Genomic DNA, 13,911 nt, shown 5'->3' on the forward strand with positions numbered 1-13,911 from the left:
TGTTGGTCGAGTTACTTGAAAAAAGTAATCAGTAACTAATTACTGATTACTTCCCCCAAAAAGTAATCCCATTACTTTACTGATTACTTATTACAAAAATAATTAGTTACTTAGTTACTTTTTAAAAACATGATTTACAACCTGAATAGATAATAAAGCAATAGATCTTTCAGCCCAATTCTACACAGTGGGCCATTTATAGGGATACACCGTAATAAAATGGGAATGGTTGGTGATATTAAAGTCCTGTTTGTGGCAAACTCCTCAAGATGGGTGGTGACCATGGTGGCCATTTAGAAGTCGGCCATCTTGGATACAACTTTTGTTTTTTTTCCCAGTAGGAAGAGGGCCATGTGGCACATCAAAGTTATTGGTAATGACAAGAAAAACAATGGTGTGCTTGGTTTAACAGGGTCTAACCCTGTTAAACCAAGCACACCATTTTTAAGTACAGGTACTTAAAAAACGTAAGTACCTGTACGTTTTTTTACATAATCCATCATATAAAATGTAATGTAAAATGAAAAAGTCTCTTTTTAAAACTGGTTTTATTAGTTTTAATCTTTTAACTTTATGCATCAAGCAAAAATTTTATTATATGCAACATTCTCTGACTGGAAGAAATTTGTTGAACATTTAAACCTTTTTGCACATTCCAGCATATAAAATAAAATAGTTTTTTGTGTTTACACTCACTCTTTCAAATAGATGCGAGTAAAACACAGCAGAAAATAAAGAAAGTCAAAGACTCAGCGGTCCTGTTGCTCTATTTGCACCAGTATAGCAGGAGTGAGGCAGGCAGAGGTTTGCCCTGGTGCAGGTGTGTCGCAACGGTCAGTGGAAGGATCCGGGAGTTTCTCTGTGAATTTCCCATTCTGTGGCAGCGTACTCTGTGCTTGCTCTGAAGATTAGGGTGTTTTTCGCTGTAAAAAGAAGTTTTCTTCACATGCAGTGAACAGCGGACGCTAATGTTTTTGTCACTTTTTACGGAATCAAACTCAAAGTAAGGTCAGTACTTCCACGCTTTAAACGCTGCACGGTCATACTCTCTCCCGCACTTGTCATATTATCCATTGTTGGTCTGCACACAGCTGTTGCCACGAACGTCGCACTCGTTTACGTCATTCTCATGAGACTCTCGCAAAAAAAAAAAAAAAAATCATGGCTTTAGTAACGCAGTAACGCAGCGTGCTTACAGGAAAGTAACAGTAATCTAATTACCTTTTTTGCAATACAATCTCTTATTTTACTCATTACTTGAAAAAAGTAATCGGATTACAGTAACGTTACTTGTAACACGTTACTGCCCATCTCTGGCTGGAGAATGAATGCTAACTTTTTTCCACTCGATAAAACTTAACATGAGGGTTCCCGATGGTTGGGGACAAATGCAATCGCATTGGAGGATCCTGTAAATGGACCAAACTTCAGTCAAAAGAAGAACTGAGATAATCCATACACAATACGAGGTTAGTCATTAATATACTGCAACAACACGGGAATAGAGCAGCTGCGAGAGAATTCATCATTAATGAATCAATGGAACGGAAGTGGAGGAAGCAAGAAGAATTAGTTGAGTAAAGTTTGACTTTTTTGAAAGTTTTAAAGTTTGACTGTTTTGTTTCGCTTAATCCAGTGCGCCTAATGGTCTGAAAAATACGGTATTTAAATAAAGAATGAATTTAAAATTTGAACTTTGCTGTGAAATGAATCTCTGAAAGAAAGATGGCTCAGAAGCAGACGTGAAGATTACAGGAAAAAAAAAAAAGCTCCGTGATGACATTAAAAAAAAATGCTTTTAGTAAATTTTTTATTGCAGAATGAGCAGATTTACATGGAAAAGGCACGAAGAAAACTATACACGTACAAATGAACTCTAACCTTTCCTCCTGATTGGCCTCTATACATCTGTTTGGGTAAAACTACACTACGTACACTTTTACTGTTCTCTCATTAGCAACAAGCAATTCTCCATAAACTGAACTACTCTGCTTTAATCATTATTTGTATTACAGTGCTGTGCTACAGTTCAGACAAAGACAAAACTTTCCTTCAGAAGATTAAGTGCATAAGTGGAAACAAAATCAATACAATCAATGCCACAGTGAGTACAGGCTCATTTCTGTACATTTCCTTTTCTATGAGCATTTACATCTTTCATTTACAGTGTTTTCAGGCTGCTTGTACAAAGAGAAACAGTCTGCATGTTTTTACTTTATTTACTGCTCACTGATCTGAACATCTTCTGTTGTTGATTTTTGGCGGTAAATTCTCAAACAATAGCCAGTGTTCAAATAATGTCTGAGCGTGCTCGTGACCAGCACGAACCAATCCAGTCACAGCGGGAACCATCACACCCGTGACTGTTAGAGCACATCATCGCTTCAGTCCCAGTGGTCACCTCACTGATTGGGTTGGGTGGTTTTCAGAGTGATCAAAAAGGACAGATTTTTCACATTAAAAGCCTTTTAAGAAAACAGATTACACCCTTTTCAACTTTTAATGTGAAAGGTCTGGACTCCTTAGTGTGAGTCGTTATTGTGATCCAGTTCAAAATCAAGTCCATGTGAATGTGTGCGTGTAACCTTTAAAATGTGAACTTAAACCTGTGAACTTCCTGTCCCACAGGGGGCGCACTCACTCGAGCTCATCCAGACAGAATGCAACTCTGTGGAACTGAAGAACAAAGATGCAGATTGTTCTGGGGTAAAATTTTTTCTTTTCCATCAGGTTTTCGATAGAGTATACAGAGTTCAATTTGTAGATTCCCCCCATTTTTTTCACGAGGAGGCTGATAGTAATGGCAATTACTAAACCTGAATATAGTCAGCAATCGCTGGCATCACATCACCTGCAGCTCGAACAGGTAAGATGACCAATGAGACAGAAACATGAGGCTACCTGTTGCTTTGGACGGGGCGTGATGAGTTCAACTACATTCATTTTGTGTTTTTACCCTCAGAACAAAGTCAAAGAAAGACTTTCAGATCTGAGCCATTACAAACACCTCAGCTGCTTCAGCTTGTTTCATTGGTTGTTACCTCTGCCTGAAAAACAACAGCATTTTTATTCATGTGCAAAAATGCTGATTACCAAATATCAGTTCCTTGTAAGAAATCTGATCACTCACTCTGTGACAGATGTTCTTCATAAGTTATTTCTATAAAGTTATGTGCATTTCATTTTGCTTCTAGTTTTAAAATAATCTGAGAAAATGAAATCCCATCAAATAACTCTCAAAAACATTTAAATGTATATTTATCAGTCTGTTAGCATAGATGATAGAATAATATTCATTTAGTGAATTTCATTTTTGTAACAAGCAGTCAGGCATGTCTAAAGTACCAGGCTCAGTTTTAGCCTCTCCGTGATCTCACTGTGCCCAGGCACAGAGGGAATAATCCACGTGTGCAGGGTCAATCCCTCTTTGGAAATAAAAACACAGGATCAGCACTTCCTGTTTGCTTTTAGCCTTTTCCACAATCTTAACTCAAAAGACATAAATCCTGAATGTCTCGGCTCCACGAGTCTTCTTAGAGTGCAGTGTGTTTACATCATTACATCATGAAACGCTCCTATGTGTGACCTGACCGCAGTGATGGAGCGGAGAGGACCGGGCGCGGCACTGATGTTAATACTGCGAGGCTTTGCTTTGGAAACGGTGAGCAAACAGCTTTTCACCAACTAAACGAGTCCCCAAAGTGTTCATGTGAACTCCAGGCAAACATGGCAGAATATTGTGTGTGTGGCAGTCCGGTGGGCGGTCGGTTTGTTTCTATGGAGATGAGCTGAGGAGTTCCTGTCTACGCCGCATGATCTCCACGAACGCCGCGCGGTCGGCCGCTGCCTGAGGATTGAGAGAGCAGCAGGCTGCGGTTTGAAAAAAAGGATAAGGTACAGCAGAGGGAGGGAAGAGGAAGGGAGGAAGGAAGGAGAGGAGCTGGGTGGAGCTCAGTGGGCGCCGCCTTCATCAAAAGACTCCACCCCTGAATCACAGGTGCTGGCTGCCAGTTTCTCCTGCCGCCTCCTCATGATCTCCTGCAGCTCGGAGCCTGCACTCTTCTGGAGACGCAGACGAAACAGAGACATGAACAAACACTCATCAGGACACAAATGCACATTTGATCTCGGGAAACTCTCGAGTGCCGCCTCGTGAGACGAGCCCATTTAGACAGCCTGCCTGACTCACTGCAGTTTAGTTTTCCACCAATAATCACGCACTAAAACCACTTTGTTTTTGCTGAGCTTTACTGAAACAGAGTGTTCCTCTCCACAGATTACAGGTGGCCATCCAAGGTTAAAGGGAAATTTAAGAGGAGGAAAAAAAAATAAAAATAAAATAAATTCTCCATGAACTTGAAACGTCAGAAACTACGATGTAATTATAAACTTTTTTTCTTCAAGCTGATCTTAAGTTTGAATTTTGGTAATTATCCACAGCTTTTATTTACATCGGTCTGTTACCTTGGACAAACTACAAGCTCCTGCTTTCCCGGACCACCTCAGCCCGTTAGAGCACCCCCGAAAGTCTCCCCTCGACCTCTGAGCTTTTCAAGCAATAAATGTAAAATCTACTGAGCATCAGTGCCGTCGCTTTAGAAGATTTTTTCGGCGCGTTGAGGTGAAATCTTCTGTCGGTCAGAGCCTAGCGGCGCCAGCTGGCTGCAGTTTGGTGTAAACTCAGCCTCGGGAAGCCTTTGGCGACTGCCAAGCTGCAAACAGCATGTGGATGAATGTGTCTACGGTGTGGTGTCAGGAAGCATGCTGGGTAACGGGATTTTCTGAAACTGGTGGCACAAACACCTGCTACACCAGAGTCTGTGTGTTCCCAGAGACGAGATGATCTGGAGCAGTTCGTTCACCGCAGGGAGAAAATATAGCGTTTGAGGCCGAAGTGCCGATATTTGTGCAACCAGCTGCAGGTGGAAAGAAGCTTGAGGTGTTCAGGTACGAGAAGTGATCAAAAAGATTACAGGAAGCAGCCAATTACAGGAAAAACCCTCATGCCACTGAAATTTAATCAGTTTGCTCTTCAGCGTCGTCTCATGTGCATCTCTGGACCTCTTCCAGATGTTTCCTGTTGTGACCTGTGAGTCCTCCTCAGAGCTCAAATGTCACATTCACATCTCATGTAACAACAGTTATACTAAATTAGCAAAATTGTATTTTTACTTTAGTTTAATGAGTTCAAACTATTTTCCCTTGTTGTTATATTTCAAAAGTCTATTTTCATATTTAGTGAACTAAAATGTTTTTTTTCACATGTAGTTTTACTTTAATGAGCTTGCAAAAGGTCCAGAGGTGCAGAAGAAGATCTTACAGGCAGATTGAACAATTTTAGGCAAGTGTTTGGTTGACATCTGAAACTTTTTGGTCACTTTATTTAAAAAACTGTTTTAAAAACTGATCCAGGACCACAGACAGCTAATTTATACTTACCAGACGCTTCAGTATTACAGGTGCTTTCACAGCTATGTCGCCACTTTACTTATCTAAGATGGTATTTCAAACCATTCAGCATGGTCCATGTCTAGATTGTGGGTTCAGCAGCTGATCTGAATCTGGATGTTTTCAGTGTTCGTTTCTTTATAAAGGACAAACTAACAACAGTAGATATTAAATCTAAATTAAATGTGTTTAAAAAATAAAAATATGAGCTAAAACTAACAATTGATGTGTTGGAGAAAGTCCTGAAACCCAGATCCGTACATGGAAAATGTGTTTGCACATTTTACCAAAAGAAGGTGAAAATTACAACACATCCAGGTTTCTATGGGAGGGTGGGGCTGTGAGTTGGCAACAGGTGAGGGTCAGAGGTCAACAGGAAGGGCATTGTTCGGGAGCTGCTTCATTCAGGGAGATTAAGAAGGACTTTGTGCACAGCCACAGCAGGAAGCCTAATGCTGACTACCTTAAAAATGCTGCTACACATGAAACATCTGGAGCCTCGTTCTGATGGCCAGATTCAGGAATTCTGAGAAAAGAAACTAGTCTGGAGTCCTGTGTCGATACAAACAAATCTTCCGGTGCAACCGGTCAATGTTGGTCTTCATCTATGGGCTAATTATAGACTATAAATCCAAAAGGGCCAGGTAAAGAGAGCTGATGGGAAAGTTCTGTTAGATGAAAAACTCCCCAATATCAACAATCCAAATTCAAAAAAGTTTAACGCACTAAGACTCATTCAAGACTTGTTCCCCCCCAAAATCAAGACCAACTAGTCCTAAGCTTGGAATACTTTTCCTAAGTTGAGAACAACAAGTCCGAAAGAAGCAGCAGTTGCTGCAGCATCTTGGGCCTTTTTGGCTTCTAAGTCATGTCACTAATTAAGAGAAACAGGAGTCCAACAATCTAAATTCAAAACCTTCCAAACTCGCCAACAGTCCCAAACCTATGGCCACATCAAGACCAGCAAGGCCAAGTCAAGAAGAAGAGCAAGACACAATAATGGTAAATGTTGATTCAATTTTTGTTGTTGAACTTAAAGTGGTTTATTGACCATGATCCCTAACCCAAAAAAGGGCCAACAATCCAAAAGTAAGACAGGTAAGTCCCAGTTAAGACCCCCTCAAACATGCGCCTCACGCCAGGATGAACAAGTCTCGCGTTCGCCTGACATCTTCTGACCAAGTTTAAAAAAATAATAATAATTAGTACTAACAGATACTGGAACATGTTGGTACCCAAAGAGGAAATAAAATTAAGGGTTTACTTGAATCGCATTAAGTATCTTAATTTTGTCATGAGTCATGGAGGACCTCCTGTTGAATACCACAGAATGTAAAACCCCATGAGTCCTCCATCTCATGCAGTTTCCTTAAATCTGGCCAACAGAATGAAGCTGCATTTACATGAACACGATACCTTTAATGAGTGTGGTAACAGAATCAGAAGATCAAAGGAGGCTCAGAAGAAAACCTGCAGGTGGGAAACAGACACCAGAACACCAGACCTCGCCAGAGTTTGGCGACAGAAAGCTTAAAGACAGAAAAGATCGTGAAGAGGCCTCCAGCTTCCAGACACAAACACATGGCAGCGAACAGATTACAGAGATTACAATCTCTGACCCCTCAGATTATCTGACAAAGTCAAGATCAGGATCATAAGTGCTGCTGTTGTCTACAAATAAAACGCTTCCCTTTAAAGAAGTTTAGATTTTATTACAGGAAGTGATCCGATTTGTATTCCAGCACAAAACGTTTTATTAATAATAATAATAATAATAATAATAATAATAATAATAATAATAATAATAATAATAATAATCCTCAGCATTGAGGTGTCTGTTAACACCAACAGCCTGTTGGCTCCCTCTGGTGGTCAAACTCAGCGACTTAGCCCTCTTTCATTTTCACTAACTTCAGCAATCAGTTAAATCGGCGCTGACATGTCAGATACTCAGATTGTTTTGTCTCTGTTTCCTGCTGCACGCGTTTGTCTGATGAACCAATCAGCTGTCAGGAAGCTTGGCCTCAACTAACAACACGATCTGATAAAATGCAGTAATAAAACCACACTGACAGACACTAAAGTGAACAATAACACGATTTCACCATCAAAGATTCATTTGTGAAAACTAATCTGTCCTAATACAGAACGTTTGTGTCAATGATCCTTTAATCTAAGAACATAATCATGATGAGGATGTCTCTAAGGAAGCTGTTTAAACTCAATAAAGGCAGGAAGTACAGGTCAAAATTCATTTTTAGATTATTTGAAACTTAAAGTTGTAGTTTGTCAGTTTTATTCTTTTAATATTCAAACTTTATTCGTTAAATATTGTGGCTCCACCATTATAAGCTATTTGCAGTTCATCTCCTTTAGTCCTTAAAGAAAAAGTTAAATCCTTTTAATAAAATGTGTAAAGTCTAATTATTATTATTCTTCAAAAAGCTGAAATTTAAATCACAAAATATTCAGTGAAAGGTGATGTTTAAAAAAATAAAAATTAAAAAAAAAAATAAAAAAAAATTACCCAGACTTTTTAAATAGTCAAAAGTCTGTTTTGTTTTTGATAAAAAAAAAAATAAAAATCATCTTGTCCTGAACGTGAAATTAAAATAAATACATCAATTAATTAAAATAAAATAAAATAAAATAATAATGAACGTGACTATATTTTCAGGATATTAGAACAGGCTAACTTTTCATTTTATTGGGTGTAAAATATTACTGTTCAAATAAGTATGAACTCATTAGTGAAATATAAAGATTATGAAACCTAAGACCATTTTAACTTCAGCGTTTAAATTATGCTTCCTGTTTTATAAGAATATATCCTACATTATGACTGCCTCATTCTCTAAATACACAAACTTTACTCTGAAAATATATTTTAAATACGTTTGTATTTAATTAAAATGTTTTTGCTGTTCTTGAAGATTTGAAGTATGAGGTTTGATTACTGTAGTTTTATTTCTAAAATATTCCAGCTTTAATCAAACCAAACCTTTATTTTGAAATACTGCACACATTTCCTCAGAGTGACTTCCTGTCTCTGTTGCTTTCCTGCAGTTACTGACATTTCTGCTTCCTTTACTTAAAATCAGACTGATTATAATGAATAGGAATAAATCTGATGGTGACGTCGGGTCTGAGCAGTGACACCCACCTCGAGCGCCGCCTTCTGCACGGTGACCTGACTGAAGACTCGGGCGCCGTCGTCAGGACAAACCGTCCTCAGCTCCTCCTTGTTGAGCGAGAAGAGCTGAGCGCCAGTGAGCACGCCGAGGCTGGTGATGGTGGTGCTGCTCACACACACACACACACACACACACACACACACACACACACACACACCATTATAGCCTCTCCAATTATGTCCCCCTTTCCTTTTACAGTTTGTGGTTTCGCACTACAATCATGAGATGGTTAAAAATGATGACGGATAAAGAAAGTGACATCATTTTATTTATATGACCCGCTTTGAAGCATGAAAGTCCCACTGTGGATTATTTTACTTTGAAAAACTGTCATTAAAGCTTCCAGAAGTGAACGTTTCCTGTTCTTGGTCATAAATCCAAACGTTTTAGTCACATGACTGTCAGGAACATGCCTGATTGGTCACATTCAGACTTGACTCTCAGACTTGAGTCCAGTTTGTGTTTTTCTGGTTTCCTTCCTACTCTAAACACAGGTTTAAACTTTAGGATCAACTGAGCGTGTGGGTCAGTGCAGGTTAAAGCAGCAGACTTACACGGGGCTGAAGCCTTTGGCCTCCAACCATGCTTTGACCTCTTCTGGTGTCGAGTCATACGTGATGCTGACCGACGGCGTGCTGCCACTGCGGGCGGGACCCTGAAACTTCTTCTGGGCGCTGCGACCGAGCGTCAGCCTGTGCATCAGCTCGTCCTGGACCTCCTCCATGTTCGACTTCCTTCCTACGGATAGAAACACAAACAGGGTTACCTGTACCACGTCACCTGCCTCTGACGGTCTGGATTCTTTAAGTAGAAACATTTATTCAGCAAGTCTGAATATTAAAAGTATTCAAACTGGTCACGGTTTGATTTCCTGAACTTTATTTAAAAAAGATGGGATTGTTTGTGTTTTTAGTCTAAAACAGGTGCTGGGGCTGAACAGCTGGATCAGCAGGTGTTTCTGGACTTACGGCTGCCAGCGGCAACAACAGGTTTCTGGCTGTTTTGCTCCCTCATGGCGACACTGCCCATGTCGCTAGACGCGTTGCTGTTCTGTCGGCTGACTGTGACGCTGCCGGCGGCCAGCTTTGTGGGCTCGGCGGCCGGAGGAGGCAGTGGCGGCGTGGGGACCCTGGCGGGGGCGGGAGCAGGAGGAACCGGTGCGGGGGCTGGGGGCATTGGCGTGGCAACGGGTTGGCTGGGGACAAACTCTGTCCTTGTGGTCTGTTTCTGCAGGATACAGATGAGTTTTTCAGTGTACAGTTGAGTGTACAGGTGAGCATGTCTGTTCATCTCCAGCTCCATGTTTTACTCATGACTCCTCAAGAGCAGCTTTGTATGATTCACAGTTCAAAATAATCCTCATTTATCTTATTCAGCGCATTAGCTGCAGCTCCTCCCTAAAAGCCTGCTTTCTTCTTATTGGCTGACTCCTGGAAGCCTGCAGAGGGGCAGCACATATTGTTTTCAGCTGTCTGTATAAAATAAATTGGATTTCTACCTCAGGAACTTTAAATTGAGCTCGCAATGAATCACTTTCCACATGCCATCAGGTCAACTTTGGGGGCGGGGCTTGCAGCGCTGAATATTCCTGATTGGTCAAGCCCTTCAGGTAATTTTAAGCCACCAGTATCTGCAGCAGCTTTTAAAACATTTTAAAGCACAGCCTCTACTTTCTCATCAGTCAGATTTTTCAGGTTCAGGGTTTAGGCTTCCTGCAGTCAGGGTTTTCCGACCCTCTGCTGGAACTTCAGGTGGTGTAAAAAAAAAAAAAAAAAAAAAAAAAAAAAAAAAAAAGGACCTGGACTAATGACGAGACACCTCTGTGAACGAAGAAACACTGTTTTGATCTTTGAAATATCTAAAGCGGTGGAGTCTGTTCAGAGCTGGAGGCGAGCAGAGTGCTTCCCTCGAAACAGCAACAATCAGAGTCTCAGTGGTGTTTACCTCGTTAAGCTCTCCCAGTAATTGCTGCCAACAAGAAATGAGACAGATGATGGCGATGAGACGATGAATCAACATGTGTAACTCACTGCAAACTGAACCAGGGTCTGTGAGGAGCCACTACTGGTCACTGACCTGATCCTAGAAAACCTCTTAAAGGGACAGCCCACTGCTTTATTTTAGCCTTGCTCAGACAACAGCGGCACCAACAGTAAATGTTTATTCAGCGATCTACAGCAGCGCCACGAAGAACCGAAGAGAAACGTCACTGAGTTTCTGTCGGCTTTGGCATTTTACACTGAAAACCTCCACAGGAAGTAAAGTATTAAAGATAATCCATCACAATTGTAATCCGTTAAACCACAGAAATTCCACCTTTAAAGATCAGCACGTTTACCCTTTTAGACTAAACTAAGGTTTAAAAATGTATTATCAACATTTCATATTATACTATAAATAATAATAATACTACTACAGTGGTCCCTCACTATAATGGAGTTCAAATACAAAACAGCATTTTGTGCAATTTTGCATTATTTTTTCTTTTTTTAACAGCGCATTGTGTTCTGCATCCTGATTGATTGATTGATTGATTGGCTGTAGACCAATCAATCAATCTCGTGCCGTGTCTCCTGTACAATGCAGAATGCTGAAGTTCAGCATGTCAAATTTACAAATTACAAATTTTCAAATATTCGATTGCTAGCAGTGTGATCTGGAGTGCTGTATTGTATGTTTTCTCCCCAACAAACACAACAATGTCAACAAAACATTTTGTACCGTCAGAGGCAACCATGGGTGCCTTTGGTTTCATTCTACAATACTGGACTTATTTTTCTACGAAGGTTTGAACTTTGAGAGTGTTTAAACAAGAGAGAAAAGTGCGAAAATGTTCGTGCCTGTCTGAGAAAAGTGTACAAAGTGTGTAGTGAGGGGTTATACAGCCTTAAAACATCTATAATAATTGTAAAAAATAAAGTTGGCTACTTCATGGATTTCACCCATCACGGGTCATTTTTAGAAAGTAGTAATAGTAATAATAATTATAACAACAACAACAACAACAACAACAACAACAACAACAACAACAACAAGTAGTAGTAGATATTAGAACAATAAGTAAAATGTCCTTGGAGCTATGACGGAGCTCTGGGTCCTCCTGGTCCAGTCCACAGGACTGAGAGGGAAAACAGCTTTAATCTCCCTCTCTCAGCTGAGAGTCATTTCATAATTTAAAGGTAACCAGATTCGCTCAAACGTGACACTGTCCCTTTAAGATCACAGCAAATCAAACGCAGGAAGTGGAAACTACAGCGAGCTAGAAACACACACCCAGCTCGTCCTACCTTGAACAACTCAAACTCCCTCCTTGGCATCATAAGCTGATGATTGATCATAAAGACAGAACATGAATTGAGGTGACTGAGATGGGACAGGAAGTGAGCCGCTGCGGTGAGCGTCAGAGCGTGCGTTACCTGGACGGTGTGGCTGTAGATGGGCTCTCCTCGGCTGGTCATGTCCACCGCTTTGGTGATCTCCAGGATGTTGTTTGGCACGTAGCCCGTCGCACCGCAGCCGTTACGAACCTTCCACCACTGCTTCCTGTCGTCCAGCACCTGCCAGGCAAGAGTCAGGGATTACTTCACTCAGTCTCCCCCTCCTCCTCACTTCCTGCTGCGTATTTTCTGTTCCCATAGAGATGGACATGTTTAATATGACATGACGTCAATGTCTACACATTAAAGCTCTGAACACTCAGTTTATCTCAGTTTTTTATACTCTTGGATCGCTTTGATGTCATCTTAGACACAGAAGCCCCACCTACCAGCTTTTAAAACCTTCTCCAGCCAATCAGAAGAGACCTGTTTTTAGGGGAAGGCACTTTCAGAGAGGAGGGGCCACACTAAGGTCTAGTATCAGCTACATGAGGATTATTCTGAACTGTGAATCATGCAAAGCTACTCAGAGTCCAGGAATAAACCACGAGCAGAAGAAAACTAATACGATTACCTCAACCACCTCGTCTTTAAGCACCGACAGCTCTGTGTTGTTCCTCCCCACGAAGTCGTACTTCGATTTGGCAAACATTTTGGGCTGCCCTCTGCCATCAGCGTCGAAGCCTCTGAAACACACCAACAAGGAAGACTTCAGTCCGAAAAAGAAAGAGGACCCGAAGCAGCACAGCAGCTCCACAGGGCCAAACACCGAACTTTAAAGGTAGATCAGTCTCCGAGGAGGAACATCAGGTCAAACAAAAACCTCTTCTCACTTTAAGAGTCTGATCGGTTTGGATCTGACGCCATGACACTGCTGAACATCGTAAAAAATGCGATGACATAAACTAAACGGCTGCAGCCGTGGAGAAATGTCCCACCGACAGATCAGAGGAGCGTCAGCCAGAAGAAGACAAAGATCATAGCGAGCGAAGAAGAAAACCAGCAACACAAAAACCAATCAGCAGCAGGAGGACAAACAGGAAGTGACAGAAGATTTATCAATATTTTAGCTGATTAAAGTTTACTGATCAATGATTATATTTCCTCACCTCTGTTTTATATTCAAATATAAATGAAATGTTCTGACGTTGATAATTAAACTGAGTCACATTCAGTAACACTTCATTAATGCATGTGTTATTTTCAAAACATCTACTCAACGTTAACGCCATAACTGCATTAATGCGGCAAATCTACGTTAGCTCATTAACGCGGATCGCCCCGTGCGAGGGCTGCATAGAATCAATGCGTTAGTGCGGTTAGCTCGTTAACGCGGGTCGCTCGTTAACGCATTAGCGCCGTGAAGCCCCATGTTAACTCGCTAATGGAGATTTGTTGCGTTAATGTGGTTATGGCGTTAATTGTAACGAGATTAACGCTGACAGTGCTAGTATATTTATATTCATTTATTATGAAATCTTTTTATTTATTCTATTTGAGCATGCATAAATATTTGAATAATAATTATTATTGTTATGATGTTGATGAAGAAGAAAAAAAGGAAAATTAGATTGAATTCTTTCTTAATTCTGGTTTGTTATATTTTCTTTGTTTACATACGTAGTTGTTTAACCATTTATTACTTTTGAAATATCTTCATTTGAATTTTTATAATGAATTTCTATTTACTGTTTTCTTTATTCGCTCATGTTTGAACTTCCTCTTTTCTTTAGTTAATTTTTTATAAATTTTGTTTTTAGTTCATCTAATCATTGTTGATTGTTGTGTGATTTTTCTTTATTCTGCTGTATTGATTTTGCCCCTCCCAGGCCTCCGTAGAGCAGAGCAAGCACAGCAGTGGGATCAGTTCTCCAGGGCGTCATGTGACCTGC

At 40.5% G+C, this 13,911-nt stretch overlaps 1 protein-coding gene across 10 annotated transcripts in view; it reads right to left on the bottom strand.

Moving 5' to 3' along the window:
* Positions 1 to 1,793: 1,793 nt before the first annotated feature.
* Positions 1,794 to 13,911, bottom strand: part of eps8a (epidermal growth factor receptor pathway substrate 8a) — a 29,673-nt gene continuing 17,555 nt past the window's right edge. For 4 of the 10 annotated variants that reach the window (XM_005937104.3, XM_005937102.3, XM_042226723.1 and 1 more), the window contains exons 16-23: positions 12,594 to 12,705; positions 12,059 to 12,199; positions 11,930 to 11,965; positions 10,587 to 10,610; positions 9,611 to 9,869; positions 9,197 to 9,380; positions 8,612 to 8,744; positions 1,794 to 4,062 (exon numbers count right to left, since the gene is read on the bottom strand). In XM_005937104.3, the coding sequence (XP_005937166.1) occupies positions 3,952 to 4,062; positions 8,612 to 8,744; positions 9,197 to 9,380; positions 9,611 to 9,869; positions 10,587 to 10,610; positions 11,930 to 11,965; positions 12,059 to 12,199; positions 12,594 to 12,705 (1,000 nt within the window). In that variant the 3' untranslated portion in view covers positions 1,794 to 3,951. Of the gene's footprint in view, positions 6,919 to 8,611; positions 8,745 to 9,196; positions 9,381 to 9,610; positions 9,870 to 10,586; positions 10,611 to 11,929; positions 11,966 to 12,058; positions 12,200 to 12,593; positions 12,706 to 13,911 lie in introns of all 10 variants that reach the window. The other 6 variants (XM_014338346.2, XM_014338345.2, XM_005937106.3 and 3 more) reach the window with 4 other exon arrangements.

This window comes from Haplochromis burtoni, unplaced genomic scaffold (genome assembly GCF_018398535.1).
Source record: "Haplochromis burtoni strain Fernald_Lab_line unplaced genomic scaffold, NCSU_Asbu1 Contig_224, whole genome shotgun sequence".
NCBI lineage: Eukaryota > Metazoa > Chordata > Actinopteri > Cichliformes > Cichlidae > Haplochromis > Haplochromis burtoni.